Raw genomic sequence first — 21,676 nt, forward strand, 5'->3', positions numbered from 1 at the left:
CCTGATGATAAAAGCATTGTCAGACCCACACAAAATTGCCTTTTGATCTTGCCAGTCTTGCAATCCGTGAATCTGGCGATATTTTAAAAGAAAGTGAGCAAATCTGTACAATTTACAGTATGGTGACAGTTTTCTGCTAAAAGCCTAAGAACGTAATACAGATGACCCTCGGTTTACAATGGTTCAATTTACACTGTTTCAGAATAACAACCTTTTTTTCAGTCATGTGACTGCTATTGAAAAGCATTGAGAAGCAGTGCATTGATTAAAATAGCCAATAGGTGAGCTGTCCGCTTGTGTTTCAGCAAAGATATGCAAGCGAAGCAAGCTGAAATTAATCAGTTTAACCAGAAATGAGCTATCAAGCAGCTTGCAAAGGAACAAGATCTTCCTGTCTATAAATCAGTTCAGATTGGAATGCATAGGAAGAACTGTTTGCAGAAAAATGCAAGTGAAGTCTGTGTTGTGTGATTATTTTATTAAGTTTATAATGCTGTTTAGCACGTTTTTGTTCATTTAACTTAGTTTAATTATATATTCTGTGTTGTGTGATTATTTTATTAGGTTTATAATGCTGTTTAGCATTTAAAGTCTTCATTTCAAAGCTTTAAAAATAATGTATTAGGTGTTACTTATGCCAATTTTGAGAGGGGCCTGGAACCTAACTCCCTCACTTCCCATTGACTTACATTATAAACTGGGTTTCAATTTACAAGGGTTTTGATTTACAACCATTTCTTCTGGAACCTAACCCCGGCGTAAACTGAGGGCTACCTGTAATTGTATATTGGGTGGCTGCAGTGTACTGATTTACTTACTAAGGGCTAGACTACGAGTAGAGCACTATCGGGTTTTATAGTCCGGTTGCGCGCAATTTAAATTCCACTCATATTACAAGTTGAAAATAAAATGCAAACACGTGAGCGCAAACGCGATTTACACTAGAGTGATTGCCGCAAAACACATTTAAAAGTACAGCTACACTCATAACAACACTATAATAAAAATTAAAAAGAAAATATTGCAATAATAAGTTAAAAAGGTTCAAAGATATGAGGTCTCAGGTGTTACAGAAAACCGACTGCAAGGGCTTTAACAATGAGACACATACACGTCTAACTACGCACATGTACAGACTGTTCTATGTATTTATAAATAGATATTCCTTTACATATCGGTTTATATCTATACTTATATATAATCATCTATATTGGATTATGAAATATGCAATATCTTCTTATGTTGCGCTTTTCAATAACCACAATAGTGTTTACGCAACTTGTGGGTTTTAGGTTTTTTTTCAACTTTTTAAGATACACTGAAGTCTATGGGGGAGTACGATTTTGCGTTGGCAACTTCTCAAAATCTATTTGTTACCGTGGCGTTGCGAACGCGAGAGTGCAAACGTTTTACTTTCAACTCCTAATACGAGAGCAAATCTCACTGCGCAAAAAAAATACTTCTAACCGGTTTGAAAACTCGAACGAGGGCGCAAACTACCACTTCACTCATTATCTAGTCCTTAGTTTGTAAATATCTCCCCACTTTCATTTCCTTCTCCAGAAATATACCTACATTCTATACACCGCTGTGATTTCCGATGTTTGTCCCAGTTATATGTCAGGGAGGAACTTAAAAATGTGTTTTGTGGTCTAAGAGTGACCCCTAGTGGTGTTGAGTGATATTAGACGCACAAATATTATTATAAAATTGCTGCCTTAATAATAAGCTTTTCTAACATGCATTAATAGAAAATTATAATGTTACTGGTATTTTTATAATATCAGCTTTGCGTATATAACACACATATATATAGACCATTGCATCTTTTATTTTCTTTAAATTAAATTGAAACAGAAAATAAAATATTTATGGGTAATTGGAAACTGATGTCTGCACTTCTAACAATAAAACAGATCTAATAAACGAGAATGAACAAGAAAATAAGGCTTTTTTAACGAGTAAGAAAAGTAACTTTAAAGGGATATTTCGGTCAAAATGTAAAAGCACATGAATTACATCATTGAATAGAAACATATTTGCAATATATATATATATGTATTGGCAAATATTCTTCTAGAAATTGTTATCACTGTTTTTGTGTTAACATTTTTGTCTGCACGTGCATGTGAAGCATAGCTATATATTTTTAGTGCACCAGCATCCTAAATACTGAAGCTGCTCAGAGCGCCAGTGGGGTTTATATCATGTAAGCAATTAACAAATTGAGTCATTACCAGATGATACAACTACCTTAGGATCTCTGAGAAAGTGCTGTGTTTAAAATGCTGGTGCACAGTGCATATTTAAATACACTTTTGAAACAGCTATAGCTTTTACTAGAAGCATTTTTGCTAATACCTGTATATTACAAAAATGCTTCTATTCAAAACTGAAATGCACCCATGTGGATTGCAATTTTAGCTGGAATGTCCCTTTAAGTAACTTGTACCCTGAATAGTAAACTTGCAATATTTTTATACAAACACAATACACACATGCATACACACATACACCTGTGACACACAATCATGCACATATACAGACACTACACATACACTAACACACATATATGCATACATACATGTACTACGGACAGACAACTTCAAACAAACACATGCAGAAACACTGCTCACGTACGTGCACTATACAAACACACACTCACACACACATTACAAGCATACAAACACTATATGCAAGCACACAAATACAAAACAAACCTGCAAGGACAAATTCCCACAAACACATGCAGGCACAAACTCCCACATACACACACACTGACATACACATTCACAAAAACAGTAGGCACATTACACACACACACTCACACACATCCACACAGACAGTAAGCGCAGTACACATACACACACACACACACAAGCACACATATGCAAACTAACATACACATGCAAACAGTAGGCACATTACACACACACTCACACAAACACAGAAAGTAGGAACATTACACACAAACGCACACATACACACACACTCATATATGCTAGAAAGTCCAACCATACATGTGTGTAGAAGGCGTGCACACTTTAGGAGTCACTGTAAAGGATCCCAAATGTATCAAAATAAATTCACAGCGCTCGTACTTTAATCAGTGGAAAAGAGCATAAAACTCAGACCAAGTTTCGGGCTACAAGCCCTTATTTATGTCATAATGTCATTGTGTCATCATGTTATCATGTCAATGTGTCATCTTCTGTAAACGTGACATAATGTCATTGTGTCATCATGTCATTGCCTGTAAACATGTCATAATGTCATTGTGTCATCATGTCATTGGGTAATCATATAATTGTCCATCATGTCATTGTGTCATCATGTGATTGTGTCATTGTGTAATCATATCATTGTGTTATCATGTCATTGTGTATATATATATATTTTTTTATATATAAATATATATATATATATATATATATATATATATATATATATATATATACAAAACACGGAAGGGAACTGCACTCTCATACCGGACCGGGTACACATCCCATGACCCTGCAACATGCTCAGCCCTGGGTGCCACTGGCACTCACAGGAAGCTGTGCTGTCCCCAGAGCCACAAGCAGTCAACCCCAGACAGGTCTGGGTGCAAGAACCATAGGGAAAATTACAAAACAAATTAATACAACACACAGAGAAAACCCAGCACTCACTTACAAGCTCTCAGCTAAGATTTAAAAGCAAAAATGGAAAGGTTAGTCACCGCATCTGGCCAAATGGGACAAGCTCAGGTGCCACGTCAAGGTCCTCTCCAATACCTGAGACCCTAAAACAGCCACACAATGCAAGCTTTCAAATCCAAACAAACTGAAAACAAGGGAAGGGTGCACAGGAATATGTAACCACCCTAGACATATACAAAACACGGAAGGGAACTGCACTCTAATACCGGACTGGGTACACATCCCATGACCCTGCAACATGCTCAGCCCTGGGTGCCACTGGCTTACAGCTTCCTGTGAGTGCCAGTGGCACCCAGGGCTGAGCATGTTGCAGGGTCATGGGATGTGTACCCGGTCCGGTATGAGAGTGCAGTTCCCTTCCGTGTTTTGTATATGTCTAGGGTGGTTACATATTCCTGTGCACCCTTCCCTTGTTTTCAGTTTGTTTGGATTTGAAAGCTTGCATTGTGTGGCTGTTTTAGGGTCTCAGGTATTGGAGAGGACCTTGACGTGGTACCTGAGCTTGTCCCATTTGGCCAGATGCGGTGACTAACCTTTCCATTTTTGCTTTTAAATCTTAGCTGAGAGCTTGTAAGTGAGTGCTGGGTTTTCTCTGTGTGTTGTATTAATTTGTTTTGTAATTTTCCCTATGGTTCTTGCACCCAGACCTGTCTGGGGTTGACTGCTTGTGGCTCTGGGGACAGCACAGCTTCCTGTGAGTGCCAGTGGCACCCAGGGCTGAGCATGTTGCAGGGTCATGGGATGTGTACCCGGTCCGGTATGAGAGTGCAGTTCCCTTCCGTGTTTTGTATATGTCTAGGGTGGTTACATATTCCTGTACACCCTTCCCTTGTTTTCAGTTTGTTTGGATTTGAAAGCTTGCATTGTGTGGCTGTTTTAGGGTCTCAGGTATTGGAGAGGACCTTGACGTGGTACCTGAGCTTGTCCCATTTGGCCAGATGCGGTGACTAACCTTTCCATTTTTGCTTTTAAATCTTAGCTGAGAGCTTGTAAGTGAGTGCTGGGTTTTCTCTGTGTGTTATATATATATATATATATATATATATATATATATATATATATATATATATATATATATATATATATATTTATATTTTTTCTGTCAAACATGCGAAAAGCAGAAATACCACAATACCACCTTAAACAGTTTGAAAATGATCATGTGACTATAATCGGCATCCAATCACAATGGATGTTATGGTATTTAAAGCTGAATGGGACACTCAAAATATCTATATATATATTATTATTTAAATTAAATTAACTCCTACTGGAATATTGTTATTATTATTGAATGGATTCACATATTATGTGTCTACCTAATTTTGATGCAGTGTTGTAACAATAACCATATGCCCAAAATGTGTTCCAGAGACTGGTATTGTCAATTTTTATGGGGTAGGTGTAAGAGTTTGTTGCTGTATTCTGTATACTAAAACTTTGGCTTAGTCTAAATTTTACTATTACTATCAAATTGGTGTGTTTTGATCACAGAACTAAGTGGGCGGAGCAGTTGAACAGAAGGTCATCAATGCAAAGTGTCACTGGAAAAAGTTTTGAAATGATGGCAACTATAGATACACACACACATACATATATATATATATATATATACACACACTAAAACAGATACACACATATATACACACATACTTATACACACAAACTGTGTACACAGCAACACACACATACATATATATATATATATATACACACACACTAAAACAGATACACACATATATACACACATACTTATACACACAAACTGTGTACACAGCAACACACACATACATATATATATATATATATATACACACTAAAACAGATACACATATATACACACATACTTATACACACATACATATATATACACACACACTAAAACAGATACACACATATGTACACACATACTTATACACACATACATATATATACACACACACACTAAAACAGATACACACATAAATACACACATACTTATACACACATACATATATATACACACACACACTAAAACAGATACACACATAAATACACACATACTTATACACACAAACTGTGTACACAGCAACACACACATACAAACAAACAGCAAACCCTTACAAACAAAGACAAGGCACTTACCCCTCCCCAGTTAAGGGTGCGAGCGAGGTCATTCCCTGTGCCAAGAGGCAAAATTGCTACCGGGGGAGAAGGGTTGACCTGCAGCTCATCCAAGACAGAGAGGATCCAGCCCACCTAATAGAAGGAAGGAAAAAGCAAAGTGAAACAAAATCAGGGTCTGGGACATGGGGTTAATATCAATTTAGAAAAGATAAAACACTGAGGGGTATGGAAAACTCCTTAGGTTCATACAAAAACATAATTTATGTAAGAACTTACCTGATAAATTCATTTCTTTCATATTAGCAAGAGTCCATGAGCTAGTGACGTATGGGATATACATTCCTACCAGGAGGGGCAAAGTTTCCCAAACCTCAAAATGCCTATAAATACACCCCTCACCACACCCACAATTCAGTTTAACGAATTGCCAAGAAGTGGGGTGATAAAAAAGTGCGAAAGCATATAAAATAAGGAATTGGAATAATTGTGCTTTATACAAAAATCATAACCACCACAAAAAAGGGTGGGCCTCATGGACTCTTGCTAATATGAAAGAAATGAATTTATCAGGTAAGTTCTTACATAAATTATGTTTTCTTTCATGTAATTAGCAAGAGTCCATGAGCTAGTGACGTATGGGATAATGATTACCCAAGATGTGGATCTTTCCACGCAAGAGTCACTAGAGAGGGAGGGATAAAATAAAGACAGCCAATTCCTGCTGAAAATAATCCACACCCAAAATAAAGTTTAATGAAAAACATAAGCAGAAGATTCAAACTGAAACCGCTGCCTGAAGTACTTTTCTACCAAAAACTGCTTCAGAAGAAGAAAATACATCAAAATGGTAGAATTTAGTAAAAGTATGCAAAGAGGACCAAGTTGCTGCTTTGCAAATCTGAACAATCGAAGCTTCATTCCTAAACGCCCAGGAAGTAGAAACTGACCTAGTAGAATGAGCTGTAATCCTTTGAGGCGGAGTTTTACCCGACTCAACATAGGCAAGATGAATTAAAGATTTCAACCAAGATGCCAAAGAAATGGCAGAAGCTTTCTGGCCTTTTCTAGAACCGGAAAAGATAACAAATAAACTAGAAGTCTTTCGGAAAGACTTAGTAGCTTCAACATAATATTTCAAAGCTCTAACAACATCCAAAGAATGTAACGATTTCTCCTTAGAATTCTTAGGATTAGGACATAATGAAGGAACCACAATTTCTCTACTAATGTTGTTGGAATTCACAACTTTAGGTAAAAATTCAAAAGAAGTTTGCAACACTGCCTTATCCTGATGAAAAATCAGAAAAGGAGACTCACAAGAAAGAGCAGATAATTCAGAAACTCTTCTGGCAGAAGAGATTGCCAAAAGGAACAAAACTTTCCAAGAAAGTAATTTAATGTCCAATGAATGCATAGGTTCAAACGGAGGAGCTTGAGGAGCCCCTAGAACCAAATTCAAACTCCAAGGAGGAGAAATTGACTTAATGACAGGTTTTATACGAACCAAAGCTTGTACAAAACAATGAATATCAGGAAGATTAGCAATCTTTCTGTGAAAAAGAACAGAAAGAGCAGAGATTTGTCCTTTCAAGGAACTTGCGGACAAACCTTTATCTAAACCATCCTGAAGAAACTGTAAAATTCTTGGAATTCTAAAAGAATGCCAAGAAAAATGATGAGAAAGACACCAAGAAATATAAGTCTTCCAGACTCTATAATATATCTCTCTGGATACAGATTTACGAGCCTGTAACATAGTATTAATCACAGAGTCAGAGAAACCTCTTTGACTAAGAATCAAGCGTTCAATCTCCATACCTTTAAATTTAAGGATTTGAGATCCTGATGGAAAAAAGGACCTTGCGACAGAAGGTCTGGTCGTAGCGGAAGAGTCCACGGATGGCAAGAGGCCATCCGGACAAGATCCGCATACCAAAACCTGTGAGGCCATGCCGGAGCTACCAGCAGAACAAACGAGCATTCCTTCAGAATCTTGGAGATTACTCTTGGAAGAAGAACTAGAGGCAGAAAGATATAAGCAGGATGATACTTCCAAGGAAGTGATAATGCATCCACTGCTTCCGCCTGAGGATCCCGGGATCTGGACAGATACCTGGGAAGTTTCTTGTTTAGATGGGACGCCATCAGATCTATTTCTGGAAGCTCCCATATTTGAACAATCTGAAGAAATACCTCTGGGTGGAGACCATTCGCCCGGATGCAACGTTTGGCGACTGAGATAATCCGCTTCCCAATTGTCTATACCTGGGATATGAACCGCAGAGATTAGACAGGAGCTGGATTCCGCCCAAACCAGAATTCGAGATACTTCTTTCATAGCCAGAGGACTGTGAGTCCATCCTTGATGACTGATGTATGCCACAGTTGTGACATTGTCTGTCTGAAAACAAATGAACGATTCTCTCTTCAGAAGAGGCCAAGACTGAAGAGCTCTGAAAATTGCACGGAGTTCCAAAATATTGATCGGTAATCTCACCTCCTGAGATTCCCAAACTCCTTGTGCCGTCAGAGATCCCCACACAGCTCCCCAACCTGTGAGACTTGCATCTGTTGAAATTACAGTCCAGGTCGGAAGCACAAAAGAAGCCCCCTAAATTAAACGATGGTGATCTGTCCACCACATTAGTGAGTGTCGTACAATCAGTTTTAAAGATATTAATTGAGATATCTTTGTGTAATCCCTGCACCATTGATTCAGCATACAGAGCTGAAGAGGTCGCATGTGAAAACGAGCAAAGGGGATCGAGTCCGATGCAGCAGTCATAAGACCTAGAATTTTCATGCATAAGGCTACCGAAGGGAATCATTGTGACTGAAGGTTTCGACAAGCTGAAATCAATTTTAGACGTCTCTTGTCTGTTAAAGACAGAGTCATGGACACTGAATCTATCTGGAAACCCAGAAAAGTTACCCTTGTCTGAGGAATCAATGAACTTTTTGGTAAATTGATCCTCCAACCATGATATTGAAGAAACAACACAAGTCGATTCGTATGAGATTCTGCTAAATGTAAAGACTGAGCAAGTACCAAGATATCGTCCAAATAAGGAAATACCACAATACCCTGTTCTCTGATTACAGACAGAAGGGCACCGAGAACTTTTGTAAAAATTCTTGGAGCTGTAGCTAGGCCAAACGGCAGAGCCACAAACTGGTAATGCTTGTCCAGAAAAGAGAATCTCAGGAACTGATAATGATCTGGATGAATCGGAATATGCAGATAAGCATCCTGTAAATCTATTGTGGACATATAATGCCCTTGCTGAACAAAAGGCAAGATAGTCCTTACAGTTACCATTTTGAACGTTGGTATCCTTACATAACGATTCAATATTTTTAGATCCAGAACTGGTCTGAAGGAATTCTCCTTCTTTGGTACAATGAAGAGATTTGAATAAAACCCCATCCCCTGTTCCAGAACTGGAACTGGCATAATTACTCCAGCCAACTCTAGATCTGAAACACAATTCAGAAATGCTTGAGCTTTCACTGGATTTACTGGGACACGGGAAAGAAAAAATCTCTTTGCAGGAGGTCTCATCTTGAAACCAATTCTGTACCCTTCTGAAACAATGTTCTGAATCCAAAGATTGTGAACAGAATTGATCCAAATTTCTTTGAAAAAACGTAACCTGCCCCCCTACCAGCTGAGCTGGAATGAGGGCCGCACCTTCATGTGGACTTAGAAGCAGGTTTTGCCTTTCTAGAAGGCTTGGATTTATTCCAGACTGGAGATGGTTTCCAAACTGAAACTGCTCCTGAGGATGAAGGATCAGGCTTTTGTTCTTTGTTGAAACGAAAGGAACGAAAACGATTATTAGCCCTGTTTTTACCCTTAGATTTTTTATCCTGTGGTAAAAAAGTACCTTTCCCACCAGTAACAGTTGAGATAATGGAATCCAACTGAGAACCAAATAATTTGTTACCCTGGAAATAAATGGAAAGTAGAGTTGATTTAGAAGCCATATCAGCATTCCAAGTTTTAAGCCATAAAGCTCTTCTAGCTAAAATAGCTAGAGACATAAACCTGACATCAACTCTGATAATATCAAAAATGGCATCACAGATAAAATTATTAGCATGCTGAAGAAGAATAATAATATTATGAGAATCATGATCTGTTACTTGTTGCGCTAAAGTCTCCAACCAAAAAGTTGATATAGCAGGTCTAAGAAGATTACCTGAACACAGATAAGCTTTTCTTAGAAAGGACTCAATTTTCCTATCTAAAGGATCTTTAAACGAAGTACCATCTGACGTAGGAATAGTAGTACGTTTAGCAAGGGTAGAAATAGCCCCATCAACTTTAGGGATTTTGTCCCAAAATTCTAATCTGTCAGACGGCACAGGATATAATTGCTTAAAACGTTTAGAAGGAGTAAATGAATTACCCAATTTATCCCATTCTCTGGAAATTACTTCAGAAATAGCATTAGGAACAGGAAAAACTTCTGGAATAACCACAGGAGATTTAAACACCTTATCTAAACGTTTAGAATTAGTATCAAGAGGACCAGAATCCTCTATTTCTAAAGCAATTAGTACTTCTTTAAGTAAAGAACGAATAAATTCCATTTTAAATAAATATGAAGATTTATCAGCATCAATCTCTGAGACAGAATCCTCTGAACCAGAAGAGTCATCAGAATCAGAATGATGATGTTCATTTAAAAATTCATCTGTAGAGAGAGAAGTTTTAAAAGATTTTTTATGTTTACAAGAAGGAGAAATAACAGACATAGCCTTCTTGATGGATTCAGAAACAAAATCTCTTATGTTATCAGGAACATTCTGCACCTTAGATGTTGAGGGAACTGCAACAGGCAATGGTACATTACTAAAGGAAATATTATCTGCTTTAACAAGTTTGTCATGACAATTAATACAAACAACAGCCGGAGGAATAGCTACCAAAAGTTTACAGCAGATACACTTAGCTTTGGTAGTTCCAGCACTAGACAGCGATTTTCCTTAAGTATCTTCTGACTCAGATGCAACGTGAGACATCTTGCAATATGTAAGAGAAAAAACAACATATAAAGCAAAATTGATCAAATTCCTTAAATGACAGTTTCAGGAATGGGAAAAAATGCCAATAAACAAGCTTCTAGTAACCAGAAGCAAAGAAAAAATCAGACTGAAATAATGTGGAGACAAAAGCGACGCCCATATTTTAAAAAATGACGCCACATCCAGAACGCCGACATTTTTGGCGCAAAAGGACGTCAAAAAATGACGCAACTTCCGGCGACACGTATGACGCCGGAAACAGAAAAGATTTTTTGCACCAAAAAAGTCTGCGCCAAGAATGACGCACTAAAATGAAGCATTTTCAGCCCCCGCGAGCCTAACAGCCCACAGGGAAAAAAAGTCAAATTTTTAAGGTAAGAAAAAATGATTGATTCAAACGCATTATCCCAAATATGAAACTGACTGTCTGAAAATAAGGAATGTTGAACATTCTGAGTCAAGGCAAATAAATGTTTGAATACATATATTTAGAACTTTATAAATAAAGTGCCCAACCATAGCTTAGAGTGTCACAGAAAATAAGATTTACTTACCCCAGGACACTCATCTACATGTTTGTAGAAAGCCAAACCAGTACTGAAACGAAAATCAGCAGAGGTAATGGTAAATAAATAAGAGTATATCGTCGATCTGAAAATGGAGGTAAGAGATGAATCTCTACGACCGATAACAGAGAACCTGTGAAATAGACCCCGTAGAAGGAGATCACTGCATTCAAATAGGCAATACTCTCCTCACATCCCTCTGACATTCACTGCACGCTGAGAGGAAAACCGGGCTCCAACTTGCTGCGGAGCGCATATCATCGTAGAATCTAGCACAAACTTACTTCACTGAATTGTGGGTGTGGTGAGGGGTGTATTTATAGGCATTTTGAGGTTTGGGAAACTTTGCCCCTCCTGGTAGGAATGTATATCCCATATGTCACTAGCTCATGGACTCTTGCTAATTACATGAAAGAAAATCTAATTTTTACAGAGAGAAACTCTCTTATTATCCTTTCACTGTTGCACACTGCCATATAGTGCTCAAGACACATGCATGCTCCTGAGCCTACCTGAGTATGCTCTCATGGAAAAGTTCAATAAAGGAGACAAGAGAAAGGTAAACGTGACAGAATAAGTCATTTGGATTTGTTTTAAATTGTAGACTCTGTGTGAAATACTCACATTACTTTGGCATGCATGTCCATTTAACTAACTAGTTTTTATCTACGGCGAGAGAATAGTAATTCCAAAAGCCTAAATGTAATTGAAGTTATAAGATAATAATTGAGGCTTGTTTTACTGCAGAGGCGTCTCGCCGTGTTTGAAAATCATGGAGCCTCACTTCAGCTATCTTTTCTAGCCCAACACTAGTCGGAGTTCTTGCAATTAGCATATATTGGGCTAGATTACGAGTGGTGCGCTAACTGTAGTAGGCAATATGGGGTATTTTGTGGCTCTATGGAAATAGTAATATTTCAATAACCTGCATTGAAGATAGCAATATATATATATATATATATATATATATATATATATATATATATATATATATATATATATATATATATATATATATATATATATACACAGTATATAAACCTAGATGTATGAGAACCAGGGTCCGGCTGTTACCCCATTATAACTCTTGGTAAATTTATAAAGGCTTTGTAACAGCCGGACCCTGGTTCTCATACATCTACATTTGGATATGCTATTGGAAGTGCACATCTTAAGAAAAAATAAATAATATATATATATATATATATATATATATATATATATATATATATATATACATACAGTATACATAGACACTCATCGGCAACTTTATTAGGTACACCTGTTCAATTGCTTGCCAATCAGCCAATCACATGGCTGCAACTCAATGCATTTAGGTATCTAGACATGGTGAAGACAACTTGCTGAAGTTCAAACCGAGCATCAGAATGGGGAAGAAAGGGGATTTAAGTAACTTTAAACGTGGCATGGTTGTTGGTGCCAGACGGGCTGGTCTGAGTATTTCAAAAACTGCTGATCTACTAGAATTTTCACGCACAGCCATCTCTAGGGTTTACAGAGAATTGTTCTGAAAAAGAGAAAATATCCAGTGAGCGGCAGTTGTGTGGACGACAATGCCTTGTTGATGTCAGAGGTCAAAGAATGGGCAGACTGGTTTGAGATGATAGAAAGGCAACAGTAACTCAAATAACCACTCGTTACAACCAGGGTATGCAGAATACCATCTCTGAATGCACAACACATCGAACCTTGAAGCTGATGGGCTACAGCAGCAGGAGACCATACTGGGTGTCACTCTAATGCCGTTAAACTTATTAAATTGTTCCTATTTTGTACAAGTTAGAGTTGACTGCTTTCTACAGGGTGTTGCTTTATTTAGTTTTTATTCACTTTGTTTGAAATGCATTTAATACATTTTTGTGATGCCGGTATCCTGCATAATAAAACTGTGGTGTGAGCGAGGTCTTAGTTTCACATAACAGTCATTGCATCAGTTTTTCAGAAACATCAATTAACTGTAAGTTTCAGTTCAAATTTAAACATCAATATCAAATATATAGTAACTCTCCATATATTTATGGCATTTACAATATACTCTCACGGTTACCCATTTACCAGTATTCTCTAATAGATTTTAAAAAAAAGTGTAAGTGAATTCACTCTTTTCTCAAGTATGTTAACTTTGTTTATTCATTAATGTAAAATAACTGGTTGCCTTACATTCCTATCATTCCTCTGACGCGTTTCGCTAATAGGTTTTTATCTTATGGTGGGAATGGGAGCCCTCGCAGTACCTCTTGTTCAGCAGCTGTTAAATGACAGACATCATTTAAGAAGAGGTGCCAAAAGCAAACTGTTCATTTTATGAATGGAGGGGGCAGAATGGCTTTTGATTGGATGCAAGGATGCGTACAATCCAACCCATGGAGGTTTGTAATATTTACTTAAAAGATGCTTTGGTGATTTTTTATTATACAAATATGTAACACTAGTATCCCTTTAGCTTTCATAGAAAACATAAGATTTAAAAAACAGTGACATGTGACATGCAAGAAAGACAATAATATTACCGTCCCATCACCGCCGCAGGCAAGAATACGGAGATTTGGCACTTTTCTATACAGCTCCAGCCTGTTAAACAAATAAGACCAAACATTAAGTCAGTGGATAATAAAGTAAGATTACTTATAAAACAATATTGTAAGATAATAATCAATTTTACAACTTTTTATATTGCATAAATGCTTCTAGGTATTTAGGTTAAACTACCACAAAGAGGTTAAACACATAGTTGAATTCCCACTTAGCAATGTCATCTGCAGAAAACATCTTCTGAAGGGCCACCAGTATTTTGTGGGCACAGCTGAAATGGGGGTGACACTGGGCAATCAAAAGGAACCACTAGCAATGCAGATAAACAATATTTAGAAGCGCGTCACTTAGGAAACCCTGCAAAACGGTTTATGTAAATGTTTGTTTTGTTATGGTGATGTAGTCTTGCTGTTCGTGGGCATTCCCAGGCATTCTACAGATGCACTCAGCATCTTTTACCTACACTTTTAAACAATGACATGCAGAATTAGAAAAACTTTAGAGAAGCGCCACAAAACTAATAAGGGGAATGGAGGAATTAAACTATGAGGAGAGGTTTATCCATATTGGGTCTGTTTACTTTAGAAAAAAGGGGCTTGAGAGGTGATATGATTACTTTATGCAAATATATTCAAGGTCTATTCAAGGCAGAAGCTCTGTTTATTCCAAGGCAGTTGTTTCTGACAAAAGGTCACAATTTAAGGATAGAGGAAAAGAGATTTAATCTACAGCAATGTAAATTTGTTTACATGATAAGAGCAATCAAATTATGGAACTTCTTGTCTAAGGAGGTAGTGAGTGCCATTACCTTACATTTAAAAATTACATTGATACATTTCAGTCTAAAGCCATAATTTAAGGATATGATTGCTTGTGTTAAATGTGTAGGCTTCTAATTTTATTAATGTAAGTTTAACGGCATTTTCTTTATTGTAAACCGGGTAAGATCTGTATAGGCTGAGCACAATTGATTATTGTCTTCATTCAACCTCATCTACATGTAACTATGTATGTTATTATGTTACTATGTATGTTACTATGTATGTTATGTTACTTAGTACATAGAACTTCCATGGCAATGCTCACAAGTGTGACTGGGCCCTGGAAGTCCGCCACTTAGGGGGCCGAGCAGCAGATGAGACCAGGCCCTGGAGTTCTACCACTGTCCAGGCCAGGCACGCAGCAAATCACATGTGCGAGTGAGGGCCTCAGGCTTGCGGAGGTGCAGTGCCAGCAGTGGATTTTATTTTTACAGTCTCTTGTGGGGGTGGGAAACAGACTCTGGAGCGCTGTGCTGAGCTGTGCATGCCATAGGCTGCTTGCTATTTGCTTAACCAATTATGTGCAACCACTGACAACCTAAAGAGTCAACTCAGACTCTGAGAATCCTCCTCATAGCGGGAAGCAGATGCACATGGCCTGCCCTGCCCAGCCCTGAACCCGGTGCCATTTATTATACACAGAGGACTGAAGGAGAGTGTAACTGAGTAAGTATTATATGACTGCAGTCTTAGGGGTAGTTATCATTTTTCTCAATCGCAAAGCTACAGTTGCCTGATTTTAAAGGGTTAATGTCCTTCTAGATTTAACAATGAATGAATTATTCACTTGTTTAGTTTCTAACATGACACAAGATCATATATGGGATGTAGTTTGGTTTACCAATCTCAAGCAAGCTAATAAGTCAGGTGTATGCTGCTGTGCTATATTTTCTATAATGAGTGCAGGACAGGCTTTGTTATTGGCACAATTCTGCAAAATCCCTATAAAACTTTTGGTTAATTACAAATTAAATGGATTTTCCAAAGCTCTTGTGTTTTCTTGCCTGAAGACTTTTCTTTTAGGGATTTCAGTCCTTGCATGGGGACATTTAAATGTAATTAAACACCCAAATAGAAAGTCAGAGAATTAATAAACTGCAAGAGAATGTTTTATTTGTTTAAATTCTATTAATGTTTAGAGATGAGCAGCCAAGGAATTTTCGTTTTCAATTAAATTTTTGTTCCAAATATTCAGGGATATTCATTTCCTAATATTCATTGTCTGCACTATTCAGTATTCGTTTAGTTTAAAATGAAACAAATATTTAATCTTAGTTAAACATTTACATACGCTTTTGTTAACATGAATATAAATGTTTTAGCTCTAATACTTACCTCAACTCTCTGGAGAGCGCGCTAACCTGATCCTCTTCTTGCTAGAGCCTGCAGACTCGCCAGAAACACCAGTTATGAAGCAGCGGTCTATAGACCGCTGCTCCATAACCCTGTCCACCTGCTCTGAGCAGGCGGACAGACATCGCGGAATTAAACCTGATCGAGTATGATCGGGTTGATTGACACCCCCTGCTGGCGGCCCATTGGCCACGAGTCTGCAGGGGGCGGCGTTGCACCAGCAGCTCACAAGAGCTGCTGGTGCAATGCTGAAAACTGAGAGCGTATTGCTCTCCGCATTCAGCGAGGTCTTGCGGACCTGATCCGCACTGTCGGATCAGGTCCGCAAGACCTTTGATAAATGGGCCTTTATGCCTCCACTTCAAGGTAAGTATTAACCCCTTTTAAAAAAGGAAAGTAATAAATACTGATGGGCACACCATAAGATAGCGCTCCACTCGTAATCTAGCCCTGTGTGTGCTACTATGTTACTATGCATATTACTATGTTACTATGCATATTACTATGTTACTTAGGCCTAGCATGTAAAATTTTGTGTTCTATGCACCTGCATGTGAACAGTCAGAGATGAAGCTCCATTGATTATAAAGGAGAGTGAGTAGCTACTCATGAAAGTGTCACGGGACAATCAGAAATCTTTATGAATTCTGCTGTTTTTGAGCTGAAATGTACAATTTTTTTTTATGAGCTTATTATTATTATTATTATCAGTGATTTGTAGCGCTCTAACAGATTCCACAAAACTATAAAACATAATTTATGTAAGAACTTACCTGATAAATTCATTTCTTTCATATTAGCAAGAGTCCATGAGCTAGTGACGTATGGGATATACATTCCTACCAGGAGGGGCAAAGTTTCCCAAACCTCAAAATGCCTATAAATACACCCCTCACCACACCCACAAATCAGTTTAACGAATAGCCAAGAAGTGGGGTGATAAGAAAAAAGTGCGAAAGCATAAAAAATAAGGAATTGGAATAATTGTGCTTTATACAAAAAAATCATAACCACCACAAAAAGGGTGGGCCTCATGGACTCTTGCTAATATGAAAGAAATGAATTTATCAGGTAAGTTCTTACATAAATTATGTTTTCTTTCATGTAATTAGCAAGAGTCCATGAGCTAGTGACGTATGGGATAATGAATACCCAAGATGTGGATCTTCCACGCAAGAGTCACTAGAGAGGGAGGGATAAAATAAAGACAGCCAATTCCGCTGAAAAATAATCCACACCCAAAACAAAGTTTAAATCTTATAATGAAAAAAACTGAAATTATAAGCAGAAGAATCAAACTGAAACAGCTGCCTGAAGTACTTTTCTACCAAAAACTGCTTCAGAAGAGGAAAACACATCAAAATGGTAGAATTTAGTAAAAGTATGCAAAGAAGACCAAGTTGCTGCTTTGCAAATCTGATCAACCGAAGCTTCATTCTTAAATGCCCAGGAAGTAGAGACTGACCTAGTCGAATGAGCTGTAATCCTTTGAGGCGGAGATCTACCCGACTCAACATAAGCATGATGAATCAAAGACTTTAACCAAGATGCCAAGGAAATGGCAGAAGCCTTCTGACCTTTCCTAGAACCAGAAAAAATAACAAATAGACTAGAAGTCTTTCTGAAATCTTTAGTAGCTTCAACATAATATTTCAAAGCTCTAACCACATCCAAAGAATGCAACAATCTTTCCTTAGAATTCTTAGGATTAGGACACAATGAAGGAACAACAATTTCTCTACTAATGTTGTTAGAATTCACAACCTTAGGAAAAAATTTAAATGAAGTTCGCAACACTGCCTTATCCTGATGAAAAATCAGAAAAAAGGAGACTCACAAGAAAGAGCAGATAATTCAGAAACTCTTCTAGCAGAAGAGATGGCCAAAAGAAACAAAACTTTCCAAGAAAGTAATTTAATATCCAGTGAATGCATAGGTTCAAACGGAGGAGCTTGAAGAGCCCCCAGAACCAAATTCAAACTCCAAGGAGGAGAAATTGACTTAATAACAGGTTTTATACGAACCAAAGCCTGTACAAAACAATGAATATCAGGAAGACTAGCAATCTTTCTGTGAAAGAGAACAGAAAGAGCAGAGATTTGTCCCTTCAAGGAACTTGCAGACAAACCTTTATCCAAACCATCCTGAAGAAACTGTAAAAATCTAGGAATTCTAAAAGAATGCCAAGAAAAATTATGAGAAGAACACCAAGAAATGTAAGTCTTCCAGATTCGATAATATATCTTTCTAGATACAGATTTACGAGCCTGTAACATAGTATTAATTACGGAGTCAGAGAAACCTCTATGACTGAGAATCAAGCGTTCAATCTCCATACCTTCAAATTTAAGGATTTGAGATCCTGATGGAAAAAAGGACCTTGCGATAGAAGGTCTGGTCTTAACGGAAGAGTCCACGGTTGGCAAGCAGCCATCCGGACAAGATCCGCATACCAAAACCTGTGAGGCCATGCTGGAGCCACCAGCAGAACAAACGAACGCTCCTTTAGAATCTTGGAAATCACTCTTGGAAGAAGAACTAGAGGCGGAAAGATATAGGCAGGATGATACTTCCAAGGAAGTGACAATGCATCCACTGCTTCCGCCTGAGGATCCCTGGATCTGGACAGATACCTGGGAAGCTTCTTGTTTAGATGAGAAGCCATCAGATCTATTTCTGGAAGTCCCCACATTTGAACAATCTGAAGAAATACCTCTGGGTGAAGAGACCATTCGCCCGGATGTAACGTTTGGCGACTGAGATAATCCGCTTCCCAATTGTCTATACCTGGGATATGAACCGCAGAAATTAGACAGGAGCTGGATTCCGCCCATACCAGTATTCAAGATACTTCTTTCATAGCCAGAGGACTGTGAGTCCCTCCTTGATGATTGACATATGCCACAGTTGTGATATTGTCCGTCTGAAAACAAATGAACGACTCTCTCTTTAGAAGAGGCCACGACTGAAGAGCTCTGAAAATTGCACGGAGTTCTAAAATGTTGATTGGTAATCTCGCCTCCTGAGATTCCCAAACCCCTTGTGCTGTCAGAGACCCCCAAACAGCTCCCCAACCTGTCAGACTTGCATCTGTTGAGATCACAGTCCAGGTCGGAAGAACAAAAGAAGCCCCCTGAACTAAACGATGGTGGTCTGTCCACCACGTCAGATAGTGTCGTACAATCGGTTTTAAAGATATTAATTGAGATATCTTTGTATAATCCCTGCACCACTGGTTCAGCATACAGAGCTGAAGAGGTCGCATGTGAAAACGAGCAAAGGGGATCGCGTCCGATGCAGCAGTCATAAGACCTAGAATTTCCATGCATAAGGCTACCGAAGGGAATGATTGAGACTGAAGGTTTCGACAAGCTGAAACCAATTTCCGACGTCTCTTGTCCGTCAGAGACAGAGTCATGGACACTGAATCTATCTGGAAACCTAAAAAGGTTACCCTTGTCTGAGGAATCAACGAACTCTTTGGTAAATTGATCCTCCAACCATGTTCTTGAAGAAACGATACAAGTCGATTCGTATGAGATTCTGCTAAATGTGAAGACTGAGCAAGTACCAAGATATCGTCCAAATAAGGAAATACCACAATACCCTGTTCTCTGATTACAGATAGAAGGGCACCGAGAACCTTTGTAAAAATCCTTGGAGCTGTTGCTAGGCCAAACGGCAGAGCCACAAACTGGTAATGCTTGTCTAGGAAAGAGAATCTCAGAAACTGATAGTGATCTGGATGAATCGGAATATGCAGATATGCATCTTGTAAATCTATTGTGGACATATAATGCTCTTGCTGAACAAAAGGCAGAATAGTCCTTATAGTTACCATTTTGAATGTTGGTATCCTTGCATAACGATTCAGTATTTTTAAATCCAGAACTGGGCTGAAGGAATTCTCCTTCTTTGGAACAATGAAGAGATTTGAGTAAAACCCCAGCCCCTGTTCCAGAACTGGAACTGGCATAATTACTCCAGCCAACTCTAGATCTGAAACACATTTCAGAAATGCTTGAGCCTTCACTGGATTTATTGGGACACGGGAAAGAAAAAATCTTTTTGCAGGAGGCCTTATCTTGAAGCCTATTCTGTACCCTTGTGAAGCAATGTTCTGGATCCAAAGATTGTGAATCGAATTGATCCAAATTTCTTTGAAAAATCGTAATCTGCCCCCTACCAGCTGGGCTGGAATGAGGGCCGCACCTTCATGTGGACTTGGGAGCTGGCTTTGGCTTTCTAAAAGGCTTGGATTTATTCCAGACTGGAGATGGTTTCCAAACTGATACCGCTCCTGTAGGGGAAGGATCAGGCTTTTGTTCCTTATTGTGACGAAAGGAACGAAAAAGATTAGCAGACCTAAATTTACCTTTAGATTTTTTATCCTGTGGTAAAAAAGTTCCTTTCCCCCCAGTAACAGTTGAAATAATAGAATCCAACTGTGAACCAAACAATTTATTACCCTGGAAAGAAAGGGAAAGCAAAGTTGACTTAGAAGACATATCAGCATTGCAAGTTTTAAGCCATAAAGCTCTTCTAGCTAAAATAGCTAAAGACATATACCTGACATCAACCCTAATGATATCAAAGATGGCATCACAAATAAAGTTATTAGCATGTTGAAGAAGATTAACAATGCTATGAGTATTATGATCTGTTACTTGTTGTGCTAAAGCCTCCAACCAGAAAGTTGAAGCTGCAGCAACATCTGCAGGCCTAAGAAGATTACCTGAACATAAGTAAGCTTTTCTTAGAAAGGATTCAATTTTCCTATCTAAAGGATCCTTAAAGGAAGTACTATCTGCCGTAGGAAAAGTAGTACGTTTAGCAAGAGTAGAGATAGCCCCATCAACCTTAGGGATTTTGTCCCAAAACTCTAATCTGTCAGATGGCACAGGATATAATTGCTTAAACCGTTTAGAAGGAGTAAATGAATTACCCAAATTATTCCATTCCCTAGAAATTACTTCAGAAATAGCATCAGGGACGGGAAAAACTTCTAGAATAACTACAGGAGGTTTAAAAACCGTATTCAAACGTTTAGATTTAGTATCAAGAGGACCAGATTCCTCTATTTCTAATGCAATTAAGACTTCTTTAAGCAAAGAACGAATAAATTCCATTTTAAATAAATATGAAGATTTATCAGTATCAACCTCTGAAACAGAATCCTCTGAACCAGAGGAATCATTATCAGAATCAGAATGATGATGTTCATTTAAAAATTCATCTGAAAAATGAGAAGTTTTAAAAGACCTTTTACGTTTACTAGAAGGAGGAATAACAGACATAGCCTTCTTAATAGATTTAGAAACAAAATCTCTTATGTTAACAGGAACACCCTGAATATTAGATGTTGATGGAACAGCAACAGGTAATGGAACATTACTAAAGGAAACATTATCTGCATTAACAAGTTTGTCATGACATTCATTACAAACAGCCGGAGGACAGATACCACAAGTTTACAACAAATACACTTAACTTTGGTAGATCCAGCATCAGGCAGCAATTTTCCAGAAGTATCTTCTGATTCAGG

The 21,676-nt window shown here is 38.0% G+C and overlaps 1 protein-coding gene across 3 annotated transcripts in view; it reads right to left on the reverse strand.

Annotated features, from left to right (window-relative positions):
- DGKI (diacylglycerol kinase iota) overlaps positions 1-21,676 on the reverse strand; it is a 560,838-nt gene that overhangs the window by 384,023 nt on the left and 155,139 nt on the right. For all 3 annotated transcript variants that reach the window (XM_053718992.1, XM_053718991.1, XM_053718990.1), the window contains exons 12-13: positions 13,936-13,996; positions 5,826-5,939 (exon numbers count right to left, since the gene is read on the reverse strand). In XM_053718992.1, coding sequence (XP_053574967.1) covers positions 5,826-5,939; positions 13,936-13,996 — 175 coding nt within the window. The remainder of the gene's footprint in view (positions 1-5,825; positions 5,940-13,935; positions 13,997-21,676) is intronic.

This window comes from Bombina bombina, chromosome 6, assembly GCF_027579735.1.
Source record: "Bombina bombina isolate aBomBom1 chromosome 6, aBomBom1.pri, whole genome shotgun sequence".
NCBI lineage: Eukaryota > Metazoa > Chordata > Amphibia > Anura > Bombinatoridae > Bombina > Bombina bombina.